We start from the raw sequence: 20702 nt of genomic DNA, 5'->3' as shown, positions 1-20702 counted from the left end.
GAGTCAATCTTGAGCACAACATACAATAAAGAGTGGTAATGCAGAGATGGTGTAAAGAAGGCAGGACAGGAAGGAAACTAGAGAGAGCAAAGAAATAATAAGTTCACCTGGTTTGAGAAAAATGACGCGAGGTTGAGTGGTGAAGGCATTGATTGAAGAACATAACACAAAAAGGAAGCTGCAAGAAACTGTTTGACCTGCACGTGGCAGTCTCTATATATATGGAACGCACCTACTATAATCATCCATCATTGTTTCCCATAACTGTCTAATCCCGTTTGTCTAATAGCGTTTGTTCTGCAGTGCAATCATACAGGCGAATGATGATGATGTTAGTGATGATGATGATTATGATGATGGTGATGATAATTACGATGAAGCAAGTCATGTATATAGTCGTATGGCCAGCCAGTATCCAAAGCACTTCCACGCCACATCTCCACGACGTTCAAAAGGTTCTAGTTAATAACACGAGTTTTTTAGAATGATGTTATGGCTCCAGTGACAGATTATCACGATTTCTACATTATTACCAGGAGACACACTCTTAAGATCCGACCAGTCAATCATTTATGTATCTGTTGAAAATATTCGCGATGAGAGCGAAAAGCGTTTCACCCTCTTTGGCTTGCTTTGCGTCTTCCGCCGGAGGTAATACTGAAGGCAGTTGTGGTGGCAAGACGCTAAGTTGCGAGTTACTGCTTATCATCGCAAATCTATCTTGGCCGCTCCTTCGCCGCCCTGCACAGTTCACATACGCCTCTCACTATCGGCGCAGTTCTCACTCGGCACTCAAGACGGGTGGGAGTGCTACCTGAGCCGCATCCCTTCTCACCTTTACAATTCATCCCCGGTAAGAAATTATTGGTGTTAATTCTGTGAGAACAATCTATTTGACTATTGACAGTCCTTCCCTTGTGATTGAAAGACACTTGGCGTATAATAGATAATATTACAGGCGCAGTATGGACACCAAATCGGAGCTAAGATTCTGAAAACGCAGTCTCAATATTTTGACTAACCGTTTCTCTGCAATAGAGAATATTTTACAACCCTGTGAAATAAGTATGAAATCTTTATAACTACGTACAAAAAAAGAAGAGAAAAAAGGCAACAGGCCGTGCTACTATTTAGTGTGCATGATATCTGGAAATAGCAGTACACAAGAAGAAATGTCTTAAGAGTGATTAGTGACTCAAGAAAATGCGCCAAATAGCAGTGAAAAGATGAAAACACGTACCTGATAGTTAAGACAGTGATAATGACGCAGAGGATTTTACAGGAGGTAATGATGTTGCAGGAGCAGAGGTCCATAACCCATGTGGAGAGGAGAGAAGGAATGAGCGTAGGAACAAGGGAGGGGAGGGAGGGAAGAGAGTAAACACAAGGACGTTAGAGGGCAGCGAGAACAAGGCGTTGCTGGGGCCAGGACGACACGTGGGGGGGATGAATCAGCAGGTGTGAGAGAACCGTACCCCGCACAACCGCCGTGGTGCTGCGTGTTCTTCAGTGTGTGTGTTGGAACTGACTTAGTATTTTGTAAGGTCTCGTCAAGGCAAGGTGGTGAAGCGTTAAGTTTGGAATGTATGACAAGTAAGACTCATTTGTCTACTCAATTATCCGAAAAAAGAAGCGTAAATATTTTTGAGGCTGCCGCGTAACAGAAGTGCGACGGGGTGGTGACTTAACGCCTGACATTTGTGTGCCTGTGTTGGGTTGGTAACCGTGGTTGTGAGGCGCAAGTGTTTTCCTTATGCATGTGTTACTTTCACCTTTGTTGAGGCTATAAGTGATATCATGTAGGTCGCACGCACACACACACACACAGACACACACACACACTGTCACTTGGTAGGCTGAGGTTCCTGCCGCGCTTTGTCTTCTAAGGTAGAGTAGCGCAAGAGGTGGAGTGTGTCGTGTGCTCATAAGTAGAGCCACAAGGGCCGATCTTTTTCCAGGGAGATATGTGAATGTCTTTCTTTCTTTTTTCTTCTTTTTTTTTTTTGTATTTATGGCAGCGGTAATTGTGACGCTACCAACTTTATGCCAATCCTCACGAATACGTTCAGTGCATGTTTACATTTCCACCTCCGGTAAACAATTCTGGAGCGACTATCATGTGGTGACTTGATGGTTTGGGTACTCTTAGGCCACAGAGAATAGCCTGATGAATAGAATGCTTCCATTAAGACCCAAACTCTGGTGACTGAAATTAATACCTCCTATGACGACTGTGCCACGGCCTCCATCCACACACACACATACAAATGAGGTTCCTGTTCCGCCTCCACGCTTTGATTATTTGATGCCGAATGTTGATGGTCTCCGCCACTTGGTGATTGTGAGGGAGACATGGCTGGTTGACAACTCTTCATTCAGATCCTCCTTGAATGACGCCACTATGTTTGGAGTTTTTCGTGGATTTAGATAAACAATTAAGAGTCTTGGTTTATAATAGTTGATTCTTCTATCTTTGCTTCTGCTGGCTGTCAGATCCTTCTTATCAATTAATGGAATTCTGCACAGATACCCTCCTTGGATTGAAGTATGTAGTAGTGAAAGTTTCTGCATTATAATCAATGTACACATACACACACACACACACACACACACACACACACACACACACACACACACACACACACACACACACACACACACACACACACACACACACACACACACACACACACACATGTCCCCCCCCCCTTGTACATTTTCAGTGTAATTTTTACATTGCCAAATTAATAAACCGTATATTATTATTATTATTATTATTATTATTATTATTATTATTATTATTATTACACACACACACACACACACACACACACACACACACACACACACACACACACACACACACACACACACACACACACACACACACACACACACACACACACACACACACACACACACACACACACACACACACACGCACACACACACACACACACACACACACACACACACACACACACACACACACACACAGTTTGAGTCCTGTTCACTTTTACCTTGTTGCCTGATCTGAGCGGCCTCACGCGACTGTTGACAAGTCACTGAACTCACCAACGAGCTCCTCAGAATCCTAGGGTCAATGTATCGTGTGCACGTCGCTACTGACTAACCTTTGATTCCTCTACCGCTGTGACCGTCCATTGGTAACACTGACATCACTGCAATACATTGTTCCCGATGGACGTAAAGAAAAGAAAGAACATAAAGCTACATTTGTACGTATTTTAGAGACGAGTAAGAAAAAATGTCGTCAAAAGTTGTCGATAATAATGGGAAAGATTGATTAGCACTGAAAGAGTTAGGGGTTGCTGAAACCTCTTGCATTATTCCGGTAAGCTTACATGTTTTTACTAAGCGAGCATAATGCTACAAGCAATGAGAGATCACCGCTGTGAGTGGTTACTCCTCAAAAACCTCTAAATTCCCACCAGGATACATTATCAGACTTCAGGGACCACAGTAGTCAAAGTATGTGATATACAACGCAGTGTTTTATAATATTCTGTCCCCATGAGCGGCGGTGTGGCAACAAGGAATTCTAAGTATAGTTGATGCTGCATGTACTGTGCCAGCTCGAGTGATACAGGCTTTGTTCCACACCACAGTTGTATTGCTGTGTTTGCCAAGGACGTGTGACTGATGCACGTAGACCTTTGATCAAACACTACCGGCCAAGATTGTACCCACACTGTTTTCGCTTCTCCAGGTATGACGAGCGTGCGATCAGCGATGGGACGCCCAATGGAGGGGGTGGTGGTGGTGATGGTGGTGGTGAGCATGGCGGGGCTGATGACCTCCGCCTCACCCCACGCGGACCTGCTCACCCTCACCCAAGACTATTGGGACTGGAAGATACGAGAGTTCCCTCAGTTTGCCACTAGGGTGAGTCCCACTGACAATGTTCATGGCAGTGAGGACGCAGTGCTCCTCCGGGAAAGTATCTTGTACTGTTGGTTTCTGAGGAGGTTACGAAGTTTTTTTTCAGGAATAGCTCTCTACTAAACAGATGAATTGAAATCATATTTTGACAGAGCTTGTTTCAGGCACTCAGGTAATTTTTCTTGCTGTGGATAATAAAAATGTACTTGTTCTTGTAAATGTATGAGGTATTAGAACAGTAGAAAGTAATGATTCAAGGTTGGTAAACTTTGATCTAGAATAAAGATGATGTCCTCAAGTATTGGTAGATGGCTGGAGGTTATTGGTGCTGGTTCATTAGGACCTTAAAGAGACAGTTCTTGTGTATAGGCCGGCTGCATGGACACCAGCAGGAATGGTTCATACAGGCACTGTCCTCTACTCTTCTGCAGCTCCTTTATGTTTTATTGTTCTTAAAATAGGAAGCTAAAACAGACAAATAAATAAATCATCTATTAGCTTTGATTTTACAAAGCTCTTTATCATGAAAATATTAGCTGAGGGAAATTTGCATGATCTCCAAGTCTGTAAAATTTCCCTTTACTTTTTTTCTTTTTTTGCAAGACTGGCCTTGCGTAAGTGTCAGCCAAATTAATATTGCCTCAGGCGACACCACCATTACTTGACAGGAGTAATTTTTTTTTTTTTTTACCAAAATATGCATTTATTTTGCAAAACTTTTATACAAATCCCTCAAATCTGCATAATATTGAGTGAATTATACAAATAAAAGTACTAATTGAGAGAGAGAGAGAGAGAGAGAGAGAGAGTGTGTGTGTGTGTGTGTGTGTGTGTGTGTGTGTATTGTTTAGTTTCACTATATCAGCGGCAAGACCTGTTCTTGAGTTACGTGTTTTGTGTTTCCTCGGCATGTTGTATCTAATTACCTCTCAGTCTGACTATTTATGATTCTGTTTAGCGTTGGTATTGAGTTTAGTCGCTCATGAATAGTTGACAGGCAGAACAGGACAAAGTTACATACCGAGATCAATTATTGATATCTAAGTATGTAATCAGTTTATTTTGCTTTTTGAATCTATCTTGCATGTGTTTCTTGCAGCTTGGTATCAAGGATGACCACGCAGCTCATCTGGACACTCTGGACATGCAACACCTGCAGGGGAGGAAGGTAAGTGACCGTGCGATCCACTCACCCACTCAGAGCGCTAACAAAGCCGCCAGCCTCACAGCGTCCGTCACTTGCCTTCCTTCGTCCCGCAGCTCTCCAGTTTTCTCTGCACCAGTCATAGCCAGACTGGCCGCATAGCACTCCTAAAGATGCTTCGCTTTCCTTTTTTTTTTTTTTTTTTTTTTTTTTTTTTTTCAAAGGGTACTTGGAAACGCTCGGGTGCAAGGAGAGGTACATGATATGGCCAGCGTGTAAAGGAATGCACAGCAGGAAGAAATTGTTTAAAAGAAAAACATTGTGAGTTATGTAAAACAAATAAATAAATAAAGTATTACAGATCTTTTCATGATATCAGTATGTTACACTCAGACGCCACTTCCGCCCCTAAGGTTTAGGACGGGGTATGTTTAGTATATTCGTACATCTAACACCAATAGAGCAAATACTTAGAACTGAGTATCTATTTCTTATGCTGAAGCGCAGATCTTATATTCAATATTCATCTATTTTCAGTTTTAAAATTAGAGAAAAACGTGGAATATTCTTTTTTTTTTTTTCAATTATCCTGGCAGTGATGGTACTACTTCAGTTTCTCAAAAACTCCCGTAAAGTAACATGAAATTAGAAAAGTTTGGCAACTACTGCTCTGCACCTTTCGGTGTGTGTACGCGTACGTGTGTGTGTTTGAATTTACCTAGTTACCTAGTTGTAGTTTTACAGGGCCTAGGCTTTATGCTCGTGTGGCCCCGTCTCCATATCTACACTTATCCAATCTTACTTTAAAAGTATGCACACTCGTTGCAGACACTACTTCTTCATTTAAACTGTTCCACGTCTCAATACATCTTTGCGGGAAACTATATTTTTTAACATCTCTCAGACATCTTCCTTTTCTCAGCTTTTTACTATGCGATCTTGTGCTTCGAATGTCATATTCTTCTCTCAGGATCAGTTTCTCATTATCCACTTGGTCCATTCCGTTGATCAATTTATAAACTTGTATCAGATCTCCTCTCTCCCTTCTTTGTTCCAGGGTTGGTAGATCCATAGCCTTTAGTCTCTCTTCATATGTGTGTGTGTGTGTGTGTGTGTGTGTGTGTGTGTGTGTGTGTGTGTGTGTGTGTGTGTGTGTGTGCGTGATAATATACTTCCGCTGGTCTCCCTGTCACATTTCATTCTGGTTTAAAGAGAATCCAGCAGCAGTCCTTCTTCAACGAACACGTGGCCTCTCTTAATTAAGGTCTGTGTTTGACAGGCTAAGTGTGAGGAGTTCCTGCAGCGAGCACACGACATCGACGCCGCCTTGCTCTCCCCGGAGGACTTGATCACACTGAGGCTGTTCAAGGAAGAGATGATGACCTACGTGCTTAACTTCCCCTATAAGAAGTAAGTGCTGCTCGTCTCGGATTGGGAATAATTCACTCACTGTCTCTGCATGATGAGGTCACTGTAAATTGGAAATATTTTAGTAATACAAGCAAGAGTGAGGAATTTAAGCGTGCATTCACAATTAAACTGTGATCTAAAACTCTTTGTCTTTCTGTTTGTGATCTTAACCCCTTAAGTAACAGGACACGTCATCATATTCATTCTGTTTACTATTTGACGACTTTAAGAACCTTCAGAAACTCATGTGGGGATTAAAATAGTGAAGACTGTGGCCATTAATATTTTGACCTCCATAGACCTTCCTAATGTAAATAAAATCATCTAATCACACCTCAAAACTCATGGTAAAAATGCGTCCCAGTACTAAAGGGGTTAAAAAACTTTCTATATGTGTCTATCTGTTTGTCCAAGCATCTTTTCTATCCGTGTATATATCTATCGTTCCTATCTCTCTCTCTCTCTCTCTCTCTCTCTCTCTCTCTCTCTCTCTCTCTCTCTCTCTCTCTCTCTCTAAGGTACTTCATGCCCATAAAACGTTCTTTCTACCTATCTGCATGTCTGTGATCTCAGAAGCTTGCTGTGTGTGTCTATCTGCTCAATATAATTAATCATCTTTTCTTCCCGTGTTTTTATCTCCCGCGCCCTTTTCTGCGCCTCAGGTACTTCACGCCCATCTCCTTCCGGGGCGGGCCGCAGCGCTATCTTGAGAGATTGGTGAAGAAATACATCATGCTCGAATCTTACAGCGACTACCAGAAGCTTCTATCAAGGTCAGTGTTTTGTTCCTTCCCCCATTCGTCTCTCTCTCTCTCTCTCTCTCTCTCTCTCTCTCTCTCTCTCTCTCTCTCTCTCTCTCTCTCTCTCTCTCTCTCTCTCTCTCTCTCTCTCTCTCTCTCTCTCTCTCTCGTCAAACAGTGATTAATGTCTGCTTAGTGAATGGTATGTTCAAAATTTAAAGGCAACGTAAATAAAATACTAAGAATTCACTAAGAATATAAAGTAAAAGAATATCCAGGGAACCAGAAAGCCTACACGTTACAGTCCTTATGTGAAAGCTCTTATTTCTTTTAACCCCTTGAATACCATGACGCGTTTCCGTATTCATTCTGATTACTATTTGGGATTTTATACAGCTTCAGAACTTATGCAGGGTATTACAATAGTGAAGAGTGTTGCCATTAGTCTTCTGACCTCCATAGATCCTTCCTAATATCAATAAAATGGTCTGCTTGTACAGAATTCTCGAGGTAAAAATGTGTCCCAGTATTTAAGGGGTTAATTCTAGAACGCACTGTGCCGGACGGTTCAACAGTGCAGTGGCAGGTGACTGACAATTTTTAGTAACTCTTCGCGCTCTCACCATGTTTATTTTCAAAGATCACACAGATGACTGGCAGAGTTTTCAAGAGTATTTTTCCTATTAACATTGTGGAAATCTTGTTACCTTGCCAGTTGAACCCCCCAAAACTCTTAAGAACTCTTGTAACTTTAAATGGACTACGGAATAAGGTGAAGGTGCTGCGCAAAAGTCATCTTTTTTCTCTATATAAGAGGGGAAACTTGCAAAGGGCAACAAAAATATTTAAGAAAGGCTCATTTAGTTGTCAGTTCCCTTGTGGGTCATAGGCTCATCTGAAATAAAGGGACAAATGTCTTGAAATCTCCCTCGTGAAAGAAGCCAAGTTATAGGAAGATGGAAATACAGAAGCAGGTAGGGAGTTCCAAAGTTACCGGAGAAAGGTATGAATGATTAAAAATACTGGTTAACTCTTGCATTAGAGAATTGGACATAATAGGGGTGATAAAAAGAAGAAAGCCTTGTGCAGCGAAGCCACAGGAGAAGGGGAGGCATGCATCTGCCTCATTAATATCATGGAAGCCGAATCTTTACATAGATCTATTTCATTCTTTTATGAACTGTTGTCACGCCGTAGGGAAAAAAAAAAAAAAACTAGTGTGCTAACCAAGACGCTCACACTTCCTCTCTCGGCCCGCGCTCAGGTACAGGGAATTTCCCAGGCAGGCCCAGGAGATCCTCACACTGCTCAGGGGGAACATTGACGACGGCATCATGCCCTCCAACTGGTCCATGGTGAGTGAGTGTGTGTGTGTGTGTGTGTGTGTGTGTGTGTGTGTGTGTGTGTGTGTGTGTGTGTGTGTGTGTGTCACTCTTGCTGGTGGTGGTAGTGATAGCAGTAGTAGTAGTAGTAGCAGTAGTAGTAGTAGTAGTAGTAGTAGTAGTAGTAGTAGTAGTAGTAGTAGTAGTGGTATTAGTAGTAGTAGTAGTAGTAGTAGTAGTAGTAGTAATAGTAGTAGTAGTAGTAGTAGTATTATTATTATTATTAGTAGTAGTAGTAGTAGTAGTAGTAGTAGTAGTAGTAGTAGTAGTAGTAGTATTTGTTGTTGTTGTTGCAGTAGTAGCAGTAGTACGGTGGTGGTTTCTATTTGCATGCTCGAAATCCATACAAGTGGTTGCATGGCGCCTGCTGGTTTGCAGGTGTTATGGTTTAACGTTGTGGTTGTTATAGTTGTAGATTGACTCACCGAAATGATTGGCTCCAGTCACTCTCGTTCCTGGCTCCCATGGGTGTTGCAACAAACACGTTGTGTCTCTTCACTATATTTGCTTATGTACATAATGTTTGTATAGAACACCAAGACAGGTTTGCAACACACGAGAGTCTGTTCCTCTTTAGCCGCAGAGAACTTACGTCCGCCGTTGCGTTGCCGCAAGAAGCTTCTGCCTTGCCCTCACCACTGCCATTCTTCTTCAGCCTCCTTGCTAACATAGATAGTCAATATAAGAACTCTTCCTAATATATCTGTTACGTATGTTAAAAGATGGCATTATACATGATAATGATTATAACGCACATAATAATGCACCTATATATGTGTGTCACTTTATATTAATTGTAATAAACTATAGATATTTGTGCAACCACAATTCTTCCACACAGCCGTGAGAACGAAGGCTGATCCAAGCATGGCTTTCCCTGTGCAAGTGCGCGAGCAGAATGAAGGTTAAGAATTTATAGAGATGCCCAGCTGACATGAGCCCAGTGTCCCACAGCTGCTCGTAAGAAAGATAAAAGAAAAGAAAATTATAATATACAGTTCATACCCTAAGACGGGGCTTCACTTACATCCTCAGCTGACATAATGAGAAAGCGTACTCTCATTACCTGACGATACATAAGTGGCATATGATATCAACAATGATTTAATTTCATGTTCCCTAAAACAACAATATTGACGATCGAATTCCGTGAAACAAAGACCTCACGGAATCTGATTGACTTTCTGAAGTAGAAATCTCTGAAAATATACAAAGCAAGAGCGAGCCAGGGCACCACACATTGCCAAGCTACTGGTCACCATCGCAAAAGGTGTTCACTGGACCGCTAGTCACTTTGTAATGTGAACGAGAAGCAACCTATAGTCCACTGGTTGGTTGGAAGTGTAATGAGGGTCAACTTCAACTTTGGTGCTTCGAGATAGTTTTTTCCCTCTCCTTTATCTCGTGTCATCAACTTCCCCTCCTCCCCCTGTAACACATCTTTACTTCCATCCCGGTAGGGAGGCGTGGTGGACAAGCTGGACGGTCTGATCGGCCCCATGGAGGACTCCGTGTTCTATAAACCGTTCGTTAACATGTCCGACACTATCACCGCTGAACAGAGGTGTGTACGTGTGTGTGTTTCACTGTTTGTGTGTGTGTGTGTGCGTGTGTGTGTGTGTGTGTGTGTGTGTGTGTGTGCAAGTATCTACATATACACTACATTCTAAAATCACTATCTTTTAACTTTACAAATCTGATCTTTCTCCTCCGTTTAAAGAGCTCCAGCCTCTGTTTGACGAAAGTCTTTTTGTTCTTAGTGTCCTTCAAGACGTTTTCATAACTACTTTTCATTACCACGCCACTGTAAAGCCAAACGTTCATTGCTTTCTCGCACAACTATGTCCCTTTTACCTCACAGAGCCACACTGATGCAACAAGCGCAGGAGAGGATCAAGCAGGACCTGATTCCCTCCTTAAAGGAAATTCAGGACTTCTTAGTGGTAAGTTGGAAGAGCTTTGACGTAAATAATAATTTCATGTATTTTTAGCTGAGCATTGGGTCTGGACCTACATTGGTATTTTTTTCTTTATACAATATGGGTTTTTCACAGGAAGTCATGAGTTAAACGAAGTATTTGAAAACCCACCCGTTAGGGAACCGTTACCCTGAGTAACGAAGTCCTTCCTGCACTCAGACAATGTCCAGGATTCGAACCTTGGGACCTCTCGGACCCCTAATGCGTGTGGTTACACTGTACCAAGGCAGCCTTACACACTGTTACTGGTGTGTGTGTGTGTGTGTGTGTGTGTGTGTGTGTGTTGTAGTTTTACAGGGCCTGGGCTTTACCCTCGTGTGGCCCCGTCTCCATATCTACATTTATCCAATTTTTCTTTAAAACTATGCACACTCGTTGCTGACACCACTTCTTCACTCAAACTGTTCCACGTCTCGACACATCTTTGTGGGAAACTATATTTTTAACATCTCTCAGACATCTTCCCTTTCTCAGCTTTTTATTATGCGATTTTGTGCTGCGAATGTCATATTCTTTTCTCAGGATCAGTTTCTCATTATCCACTTGGTCCATTCCGTTAATCAATTTATAAACTTGTATCAGATCCCTCTCTCCTTCTCTATTCCAGAGTTGGTAGATCCATAGCCTTTAGTCTCTCCTCATATGTCATCCCTTCAAATTCTGGAACCATTCTTGTAGCCATTTTTGGTATAGTCTCTAACTTCCTTATGTGTTTCTTTTTATGAGGGGTCCACACTACTCCTGCATATTCCAATCTGGGTCTTATTATAGTACTTATCAATTTCTTCATCATTTCTTTGTCCATGTAGTGAAATGCTAATCCAATATTCCTTAGCAAATTATATGTCTCTCTGAAAATTCTATCAATATGGCTTACCGGTTGATTGTTTTCTTCCATCGTCACTCCTAAGTCCTTTTCCTTTTTTACTTTCTCCAGTTCTACTCCATCTCCCATCTTATAGATTCCCACGGGTCGTCTTTCACTCTTTCCCATTTCCATGACATGGCTTTTGTCCACATTGAATTCCATTTCCCACTTTTACTCCATTCCCAGATTTTATTTAGGTCTTCTTGCAGTATTTCACAATCCTCTTTTTGCTTTATAACTCTGCACAGTTTCGTATCATCTGCAAACAGATTTATGTAGCTGTTCACTCCTTCTGGCATGTCGTTAATATAAATGAGGAAAAGTATTGGTGCCAATACTGACCCCTGTGGCACTCCGCTTTCTACTGCTCTCCACTTGGACTTCATATCTTTGACTACCGTCCTTATTTCTCTCCCCCTCAATAATTTTCTATCCATCTCAATGTGCTTCCTTTTAAGCCACCCTTCTCCTCTAACTTCCATAGTAATCTTGCATGTGGCACTTTATCAAACGCCTTTTTTAAATCCAAATAAATAACCATTCCTCTCTCTCTTGTACTCTACCAACTATTCTAGAGTAGAAACTCAATAAATTAGTTACACACGACCGTCTTTTTCTAAAACCAAATAGGCTATTTGATATTAATTTGTTGTCTTCAAGGAACTTGATCCATTGTTTCTTTATTATTCTTTCACACATCTTGCATATTACACTAGTTAGTGATACCGGTCTGTAATTTAAAGGTTCTTCCTTCCTTCCGCTCTTATATATGGGAACCACCTCAGCTCTTTTCCATTCTACTGGTACTGTTCCATTTTCTATTGAGCATTTTATGATGTTGTATGTAGGACTTGCTAGGTCTTCCCTACATTCTTTCAATATTCTGCCCGAGACTTCATCCGGTCCCATTGCCTTCTCTTCATCCAGTTCCTACATTAACTCTTTTATTTCAAGCTTGGTTACTTTAATCTCTTTCATATAGACTCTCTCTATTACCCTGTGGCCTTTCAAATTTGGATTCCTTAGTAGAGACCTCCTGGAATTTATTATTTAATAGTTTTGCCATACTTTTTGGGTCTTCCACCATCCCGTTCTCTCCTTTTAACCTTTCTATTGTTTCTTTTTGCATAATTTTTCCATTTATGAATCTGTAGAACAATTTTGGTTGCTCCTTACATTTTTCGACAATGTCCTTTTCATAGTTCTTTCCTCTTCCTTCCTCACCTTAACATATTCATTTCTCGCTGCCTTGAAGTTTTCCTTATTTGGATTTCTATTTCTCCTCCACCTTTTCCATGCTCCATCTCTTTTCTCCTTTGCCCTAGCACACCTTGCATTAAACCAATCTTTCTTTCCTTCTTCTTTAGGTCTATATTTGGGACATATTCCCTGACTCCTGTTTTGTATATTTCCAAAAATAACTTATACTTCTCTTGCACTGTCTCTGAGTTTTCCATCTCCTCCCAGTTAACGTATTTGAAGTAGTTCTTGAGATTCTCAATATCAGCCTTTCTGTAATTCAATCGGTCTCCTTTGTATGAATCGTCTCTATCTTCCTTTCCCTCTTCTATATCCATTTCTAATATTACATGGTAACTCTTTCCCAATGGGCACTTATATCTTATATCATCGTGTGTGTGTGTGTGTGTGTGTGTGTGTGTGTGTGTGTGTGTGTGTGTGTGTGTGTGTGTGTGTGTGTGTGTGTGTGTGTGTGTGTATGTGTGTGTGTGTGTATTTACCTAGTTGTAGTTTTACAGGGCCTGGGCTTTATGATCGTGTGGCCACGTCTCCATATCTACACTTATCCAATTTTTCTTTAAAACTATGTACACTCTTTGCTGACACCACTTCCTCACTCAAACTGTTCCAAGTCTCAAAACATCTTTGCGGGAAACTAAATTTTTAACATCTCTCAGACATCTTTCCTTCCTCAGTTTCTTATATGCGATCTTGTGCTTCTAATGTCATATTCTTCTCTCAGGATTAGTTTCTCATTATCCACTTGATCCATTCCGTTAATCAATTTATAAACTTGTGCGTGTGTGTGTGTGTTTCACTGTTTGATCTGCTGCAGTCTTTGACGAGACAGCCAGACGTTACGAGCTCAGAGCTCATTATTTCCGATCTTCAGATAGGCCTGGGACCAGTCACACACCAAACACCGGGACAACAAGGTCACAACTCCTCGATTTACATCCCGTACCTACTCACTGCTAGGTGAACAGGGGCTACACGTGAAAGGACACACACCCAAATATCTCCACCCGGCCGGGGAATCGAGCCCCGGTCCTCTGGCTTGTGAAGCCAGCGCTCTAACCACTGAGCTACCGGACGTGTGTGTGTGTGTGTGTGTGTGTGTGTGTGTGTGTGTGTGTGTGTGTGTGTGTAACAGTTTTATGAACGTCTTACATTACACACAAGACAAGAGTTCATGCAAGGTAAAAGTATAAGATGGGTTATTGTGAGGCAAGTGTTGAAGAGAGGCGTCTAGCATATCAGGGTGAAGGGAAAGTGATTACACATTGTTTCAACAGAACCAGTACCTCCCGGCAACCAGACCAGAAATAGGGGCGTCATCGCTTCCGAACGGGGAGGAATACTACCAAGCGTGTCTCAGATTTTTCACTAGTACTAACCTCACACCGATGGAAATCCACGAGCTGGGCCATACGGAAGTGGCGAGGATAGAGGCGGAGGTGCAGAAGGTAAGGGGACGCGTTCTTGATCTGAAGATAATAAAGAAGCAAGAAACATGGTCTTTGGTGAAAGTAATGTTTCTCGGGTTCTGTCGAAGCACAGCATACTTGTGCTATTAGTTAAATGTTAAAGATTCTATTTAAAATATAAAATGGATACAAGGCTCTATAGTTACGTCTTGGATCAGGTAGCTACGTATAACAAAGAACAAAATACACAAAAATAAGTTCTAGAGTTTGGAGAACAGAAGGCATAACGAGTGGAATGACTGTATAATGCAACACTGATGCATTACTTCCCTTACATAGACGGCTATGGAATTAGGGATGGAAGGCAAAAGTTTCTCTGAGATCAGTCAAGTCCTCAAGAATGACCCAACACAGAAATTTAGCAACAAGGACGACCTCCTGGAGACCTACACAAACACTATTTACAACGACATCTATCCCCGGGTCCAGCAAATGTTCCCCAACCTGCAACTTGCCAACATCACGTAAGGCTAAGCATTTTCCTGTTCTCAGATATATGAACACTCATAGGTTTGCTCTTTTCTTTCTGACCACCTTATTACCAGAAGATATTGTCCTGATTTGTATAATATCCTATAAACTTAATTTTTGATAAGTATAATACTATTCAGCACTATTGCGTTGTTTTTCAGTTGTGATTTACAAAATTAATTCTGTTATTTCTAATATTGTTAGAGTACTCTACTTCTTCAATCCTATCGCTGCCACCATATGTTGTCGCAAGACTTAATTGCTTCAAACACTGAAGGAAAGTTTTACTACATTGATGTTCTTAGTTCAGGACTGTATTGTGTCGATAACACTGCATTATACATGAACATACATTGTGATGCAACTGATCTAAGGAATCATCAGGATTGTAGCGACTTGATCCTGTCTCTGCTGCCAATATGCTATATTTTTAAAGGCTAAAAGAGACTGGATATCACTAGGGTCATCGTATGAGGTTCAGGAAGAGTGTAGAGCACATTTTGGCCAGTCTTTTGAAATTACAAATGGTGCATGGTAAGTGTCAATATGTGGTAGCCACCATCAGATACCAGTAGAACGAGAAAGGAGTATCCACAAATTGCAACCCATACTGTAATTTGTTTCGGAATTGTTCATGTAATGTTGCTAATCATCAGTGCGCTTCAGCACACTTTTCATTTCATTATGTTTTCTTCTCTTCTGCAGAATTGTCGAGGATAACACCACAACCAGCGGTGCGTGGTACAACAGCCCCTCCATGGACGGCAAGCGTCTCGGCTCCTTCACCCTCAGTCACCACAAATCGAGGTGAGTCTTTATCACCGCCCGCCTATCTCGCCTCATTCACTCATCTATCACTGCCATCAGATTCGTCGTCCTCCTTTTCTCTTATTCTTATTTACAGTACTCTATTCACTCCTTATCCATTTTTTCCGAACTCTTTAATGGTAATAAAATTCCTTTTTCCACATAATATTATCTTCAAACAAAATGGTCATGATTGTGGTACATAATTTTCATCAGTGATACTTTTTTTATTTATTTATTTGAGTATGTACTATACATAAAAAGGAGTAAGGAGTGGTGGTCTTTGTACTCTGCGCGTGTGTAATTGAGGGGCATGGCGGTGTTCCAGAATGAGGTACGAGGTGATGGCGCTGTCCCTGCACGAGTCAGTTCCAGGCCACCACTTGTACTACATGTACCTGCGTAAGCATCCCTCCACCCCTAACTTCCGCAAGTACATCGACTACACCTTCAAAGCCAATACGCCGGCCAAGTTCCCGCTGCATACTGTCATCCTTGAGGGATGGGCTCTGTACTCTGAGTTTCTTGGAGAGGAGATGGGTCTCTACACGGACCCATACCAGAAGTGAGTAGTGGAGCATCTCAGTTTGTCGCTGGCCTTGAGGAATTCTTGTGCAATTAGAGAAATCTTACGTTATGTATTGTTTCGGCTAGCGATTCTGAGACTCTCATGATGCCTTTCAATTCAAGGTCGAAATGCTTAATATGGATCAAGTTTTGGTTGATAAGTACGAGTATATCATCCTTTTTTTTTACTTGTGTAATTCACCTCCTCGGTTGCCTACTGGTCACCCAGCCAGTCTTCCCCATTACGGGGCGAGCTCAGAGCTCATAGACCGATCTTCGGGTAGGACTGAGACCACATCAACACACTCCACACACCGGGAAAGCGAGGCCACAACCCTCGAGTTACATCCCGTATCTATTTACTGCTAGGTGAACAGGGGCCACACATTAAGAGGCTTGCCCATTTACCTCACTGCTTACCTGGGACTCGAACCCGGCCCTCTCGATTGTGAGTCGAGCATGCTAACCACTACACTACGCGGTGTGTGTGCGTGTGTGTGTTTACCTAGTTGTATTTACCTAGTTGTAGTTTTACAGGGCCTGAGGCTTTATGCTCGTGTGGCCCCGTCTCCATATCTACACTTATCCAATTTTTCTTTAAAACTATGTACACTCTTTGCTGACACCACTTCCTCACTCAAACTGTTCCAAGTCTCAACACATCTTTGCGGGAAACTAAATTTTTTAACATCTCTCAGACATCTTCCTTTCCTCAGTTTTTTACTATGCGATCTTGTGCTTCTAATGTCATATTCTCTCAGGATCAGTTTCTCATTATCCACTTGATCCATTCCGTTAATCAATTTATAAACATGTATCAGATCCCCTCTCTCTCTTCTCTGTTCCAGGGTTGGTAGATCCATAGCTTTTAGTCTCTCCTCATATGTCATCCCTTTAAATTCTGGAACCATTCTTGTAGCCATTTTTTGTAGTCTCTCCAATTTCCCTATTTGTTTCTTTTTATGGGGGTCCACACAACTCCTGCATATTCCAATCTAGGTCTTATTTTAGTACTTATCAATTTCTTCATCATTTCTTTGTCCATATAGTGAAATGCTAATTCAATATTCCTTAGCAAATTATATGTCTCTCTGAAAATTCTATCAATATGGCTTACCGGTTGATTGTTTTCTTCCATTGTCACTCCCAAGTCCTTTTCATTTTTACTTTTCTAGTTCTACATAATGTGTGTGTGTGTGTGTGTGTGTGTGTGTGTGTGTGTGTGTGTGTGTGTGTGTGTGTGTGTGTGTGTGTGTGTGTTTTATCAATGTATTACCCATTTCGCATATTGTCAGACGTACCGACCTATAATCTCTAGAAGACGATAGAATAGTAACAATGCAGTCGATTACTTGGCAATTGTGCAAATGTGTAGGACAGACTTAGTGAGTCCGCACCTACTGGAGACATAAGCCTACCATAGTTGAGAAAGAAGAAACCCCTGACAATTCTAAAAATGACATTACATTTTAAATACTTAATAAGAAAAAAGTTTAAGATCATTAATACTGCTCCTCACATCTTCATTGAAATTTCAACACGGCAGACCTGAACACCGAAACTGTACTTAAATGTAATGACTCGATATTCTGTACTGTGTGTGAGACCTTCGTACTTCTTGAAATGAATGAAGACAAAACTAATTAAAGGTTCTCATCAAACAGTATGGTTTAATTGAGGTCTGTGTCTTTGAAGGCCTGAATGGTGGTAAAGTTTCATATCAGGGAACTGCCACGTCAGAGATACAATGAAAAGTCATGTTAAGGTACGTAAACTTTTTAACACTACAAATAAGATCTGACATAGATGTTGATATGTTTCTCAGAATTCATATCCTGTTCCATTGGTTGCTCAAGTTACTGATGAGATGGAGAGTGGTTTTTACTGACACCTCTGTGATGAAATGCAGGAACAGTTAGCTGCCTCTCCACTTCTGAGGTGTGACGTGAAGCAGTGGTTTCTCATATGCATGGCTTCAACAGATCGTCACGAGGATGATTGTGATGAATTGATACATCGGATTATAAATATTTTCCTCAACGACTCGCCAAGTCTCAATAGTGATTTGTTTGACCCGAATCCTTCACAAACTTCTAGTACTCTATGCTGCAAGAGGAAAATTCTTGTAAAAGATCTCATTAAATATTTATTTTACAAATTCCTTGCATGAAGGTTTGTGACTGATAGAATAGTACGCATCGATGGTGACACCTCTTCCCACACACAGGATGGGCCGCCACTCCTTCGAGTTGCTGCGCGCCAGTCGTCTGGTGGTGGACACTGGCATGCACGCGCTGGGCTGGTCCAGGGACATGGCTGTGGCTTTCCTCATGAACCACACAGCGCTGTCCGATAGCAGTATACAGGTGAGAGAGAGAGAGAGAGAGAGAGAGAGAGAGAGAGAGAGAGAGAGAGAGAGAGAGAGAGAGAGAGAGAGAGAGAGAGAGAGAGAGAGAGAGAGAGAGAGAGAGAGAGAGAGAACATGTGTGTGTGGAAAGAACAATTTGAGTAAGCATTGGGTAAGATACTCGTACCCTCCGCCCGTGCAAGTTAATGTTGCATGAAAAGCCTTCGGTAAAACATCCACCTGTCGACAGAAAGGATTGCTTTCATGCAAGCAGCTCTCAGTTTGAAGCAAGAAGGGCACGACGTGGGATGCGCCCCCAAGTCCTCCCCACTCCAACACGCTCCCTCTTGAAATACATCGTTTTGCTGATAGTTGTGAGATTCGTGCAAGGTTGGCTCATAATTATAGAGATCATTTTTTTATTTCGTATTTTCTCTCGAATACAAAATACTTGAGCGTGTGTGTACAAGCCTCCTTTGATTTTCCAAAAGTTAGAGAGAAATATTTGTTCAAGATCATGAATGAATGTCGCCTACAAGGTGAACATATATTATGCTTTGAGAATTGTTGTTGAACGAAGCAAAAATTGTAGTGTTTTACTTTGCATTGTATTGGATTCTGGCATGCTTGAAGCGCCGAGGAAAGAGAGAACTTCATTTTCTTTTCCTTTTAGAGTAGAAATTCTTAACCTGGGTTCGCAAGAACCCAAGGGTTCACAGGATTTCCAGAGGTACTTAGGTGGCTGATTTAATCTAATGATATCCTTTGCAGTACCATTGCATATTGAGTTAGTGTCAGTCACTAAATAAGCATTCTGTTCGATGTCATCAGATTCCTGGGGATGTGAATATAGATGGTCTTTAGCTCAGTGGGTTCTTAACGAGAAAAAGATTGAGAACCCCCTGTCTTAGAGCTTAGTCACCCCACTTCACTTAACCGACAACTTTTCCCCTGCAGGGTCAAATCAATAGGTACATCACGTGGCCGGGGCAGGCGTGTGCGTACAAGGTAGGGGAGATCAAGATCAAGGAGCTGAGGCAGAAGGCGCAGAACGCCCTGGGCAGTCTGTTCCGGCTGTCAGACTTCCACGACGTGCTGCTGAGCTGCGTCGGGCCGCTCAACATCGTGGAGGAGTGTGTGGTGAGTTACATTGAGCAGACAAACCTGAAAATAGAGAAGCGGGGAGAGAAGGCGGAAGAGGAGGATAGTGAAGGTGGAGACAAGGAGGAACACGAGTCCACAGACCCAAGAGAGCAAGACATGGGCAGTGTAGGGAGTGTGGCCAGTGTGGCGGGCAGCAGTAGCAGCAGCAGCAGCAGCAGCGTGATTGCGGTGGCGGTGTGTTGGCTAGCCCTGCTGCGCGCCGTGCACTTTAGATAATGCTTGCTGCCTAGTGTGCCTGCGGCGGCGACGCCCCGCTGCGCCACAATGCCTCCTGACGCGCGAGTGTACAGCTGTACGTTGTGGCCTGTCTGTTTGTACATTAATACGCTCTATGTAGCCTTTTTGTCATGTCATAGTCATATATTGTATATTTCCTCTCCTCCAGATGATAGTGTTTAAAAAGACTGTAGTGTAGCGGTGGCATTACCCTTTATCATTATCACCGAGTGAGTCTGTATGTCGCGCAGGGCTGGGTAGTGGCAGTAGTAGTAGTACTAGTAGTAGTAGTAGTAGTAGTAGTAGTAGTAGTAATAGTAGTAGGAGTAGTAGTAGTAGTAATAGAGGTACTGTATTGGATTTAATAGTGATGATGGTGTCGGTATCTGTGATGACATGTACGTACTAAAAGCTTGCAAGTAGAGTGGGTCGTGTTGTATACAGTACAGGGACTCTGTGTCAATCAGGGAGGCAAATCACCAATTCCCGTGTGATTTCGTACATTAATGTTTCAATAATCATATTTCTGATAAAATTTCCTTTACTGGAAGAGGTTAGGTTAGGTTTGGCTAAATTGCGTTACTGTTAAGTCAGTTTAGTCAATAAACCAAGCAAGATAGTTTGCTGAAGTTTTTTTTTTTTTTTTTTTGCCGCATAAAACTTATAAATCTTCGAATTGGAATATGAAATCTCATTGCTTTTTACTTCCATGTCATCTGTTTTCAAGGACACATTCAATAAAGTACCCTTTATAATTATTATAATTACTATATGTAAGTATAATAAAGTGTTTCAAGTGTTTCATAAGGAATATTATAAAAGCCCTCCTTACTCAGTTTCTCTGCAATATATATATATATATATATATATATATATATATATATATATATATATATATATATATATATATATATACATATATATATATATATATATATATATATATATATATATATATATATATATATATATATATAT

General features: G+C 41.5%; 1 protein-coding gene across 2 annotated transcripts; it reads left to right on the top strand.

Annotated features, from left to right (window-relative positions):
* The first annotated feature begins 13 nt into the window (after positions 1-13).
* LOC123515488 lies at positions 14-20344 on the top strand. 2 transcript variants are annotated; one of them, XM_045274095.1, is made up of 14 exons: positions 14-853; positions 3731-3906; positions 5003-5071; positions 6327-6457; positions 7120-7230; positions 8462-8552; positions 10040-10143; positions 10441-10522; positions 13961-14131; positions 14432-14616; positions 15329-15430; positions 15759-15995; positions 18225-18363; positions 19302-20344. In XM_045274095.1, the coding sequence occupies exons 2-14, from the start codon at positions 3733-3735 to the stop codon at positions 19722-19724; spliced, it is 2019 nt and encodes a 672-aa protein (XP_045130030.1). In that variant the 5' UTR covers positions 14-853; positions 3731-3732; the 3' UTR covers positions 19725-20344. The 2 variants fall into 2 exon arrangements, with proteins under 2 accessions (XP_045130030.1, XP_045130029.1); XM_045274094.1 differs by lacking the exon at positions 14-853 and adding an exon at positions 1384-1593.
* The last annotated feature ends 358 nt before the right edge of the window (positions 20345-20702 follow it).

This window comes from Portunus trituberculatus, chromosome 39 (genome assembly GCF_017591435.1).
Source record: "Portunus trituberculatus isolate SZX2019 chromosome 39, ASM1759143v1, whole genome shotgun sequence".
Lineage (NCBI taxonomy): Eukaryota > Metazoa > Arthropoda > Malacostraca > Decapoda > Portunidae > Portunus > Portunus trituberculatus.
This window is presented reverse-complemented; position numbering and strand designations above follow the sequence as displayed.